We start from the raw sequence: 1614 nt of genomic DNA, 5'->3' as shown, positions 1-1614 counted from the left end.
CAAGAAGGATTTTACCGCACCAGCTTAAGAAAATGCTCTCCTTGCAACTGTAATGGTAATGCAAACAGATGCCTTGATGGATCTGGAATCTGTGTGGTAAGGAATTCCTGTCTTCTCTGCTGGTCCCTCACTGAATAACAGTACCTTTTTTTTTTTTTAATGATAACATGAACCCTTTCACCTTCTTTCACTCTTGGATGAGGCTTCACGTGAAGGAAATATTTCCCAGGCAAACCCAAGAAACCATGGTCTGACTCTTCTATTAACACCAATGATCAGTTTCAATACATTGCAAAAGCAATGTCTGTACAAAGGGAGCTTTTTGCTGAAGGGTAATCATAAGTAAGACTAAGATCAATACATTAATAAGATTATCCTCGCCAAATTTCATTCTCACTTACTTAAATTATCTCTGCAGATTCAAAACACCTCCTGCGTGCAGTGAGAGTCAGTATGCTGGGGAAAATTTTTAGTCCATCAGAAGTATGGAATGAGTTTTGTATACCCCTAGAGAAAAATGTATAAATTCAAACACATTTCATTCTCTCCTTTATGAATACAGTGCTGTATATCATATAAACAATTTACAATGGCGAGTGACCCCTGTGAGTGTAGATACATGTGTTATCCATAGTAATTCTGCTGCATGGCAGCCTCCTGCTGTGAAGGAACGACATGATGAGGTTGAAATAATACACCAAGGGAAGAGTGTGTTGAACTCCGAGGTAGTATTACAACTTCCCATATGTTTGGTCTCACTCAGTGTCAACTCATACAGAAAGCAGTGAGTTAGTATTAGTAGTTGATCACTTGTAGCTCCAGAGCAAAAATCAGTCCAGTAAAACTTACCCCAATTACTAGTGGGCAATCAGAGCAGTAATACACCAAAAAAAAGGATGAAAGTTAATAGTGTAATGTATCTAAACCACATAGCAAGAGCTAGGCACTAGTGACTCTTTACAGGCTTGTAAAGTAGGAGTAGAGCCCAGAGCTCCTTGCTCTGCCATGCGTTACTTTTGACAAGTCATAAACCTTTGCCCTCAGTTTGTCTCTTCATAAAATGGCCTGATAATATTCACATACTTTGCATCGTTGCAGCCTCTATCAAATTTTCAGTTATACAAACACATAAAGCCATGCTCCATGGCATATTTTCTACCATTTTTATTCCCGTGGGAGGAAGACAGTGCAGCTGACAATTGTTATGGCTTGGCCGCTGTAGTGTGCTTACGATTGGCTCGTTTCTGCAGAACACATATTGGCTTAGTGGTTTAATATTAAATTTTTAAAAGTGGTTTTACACTGCCAGCATTCTCAGCTATTCTCTTTCACGTGCACATGGCTTTTGCTCATGGGATGATTGTCCCCTTAGTGTCGGGTGAGAATGATGACAAGAGGAAACTTCCAATGGAAGACTTGAGAATAAGAGAGAGAGCTTGACAAATGTCCGCTTCTGATGACTCTGGTGACCAGAGAGTTTCTGGAGTAGAATATATGAGGTAGGGAAGTGATTAGATCCACAGTTTACAAACACAACAGAAGACTTGTTTGCTATCTGCTACAAAAATAAGGCTGTTGTCAAGGGTTGGGGAAAAAAAAAACAAACTAAAACAA

General features: G+C 39.5%; 1 protein-coding gene across 1 annotated transcript in view; it reads left to right on the top strand.

The window, feature by feature from the left end:
- The window catches only part of LAMA4 (laminin, alpha 4), a 107437-nt gene that overhangs the window by 25700 nt on the left and 80123 nt on the right, over nucleotides 1-1614 (top strand). The window contains exon 3 of the mRNA XM_009324465.1: nucleotides 1-96. Coding sequence (XP_009322740.1) covers nucleotides 1-96 — 96 coding nt within the window. The remainder of the gene's footprint in view (nucleotides 97-1614) is intronic.

The sequence above is a fragment of the Pygoscelis adeliae genome, unplaced genomic scaffold (genome assembly GCF_000699105.1).
Source record: "Pygoscelis adeliae isolate BGI_AS28 unplaced genomic scaffold, ASM69910v1 Scaffold125, whole genome shotgun sequence".
NCBI classification, from domain to species: Eukaryota; Metazoa; Chordata; class Aves; order Sphenisciformes; family Spheniscidae; genus Pygoscelis; species Pygoscelis adeliae.
The sequence above is the reverse complement of the archived record's forward strand: the minus strand, read 5'-3'. Positions and strand labels throughout refer to the sequence as shown.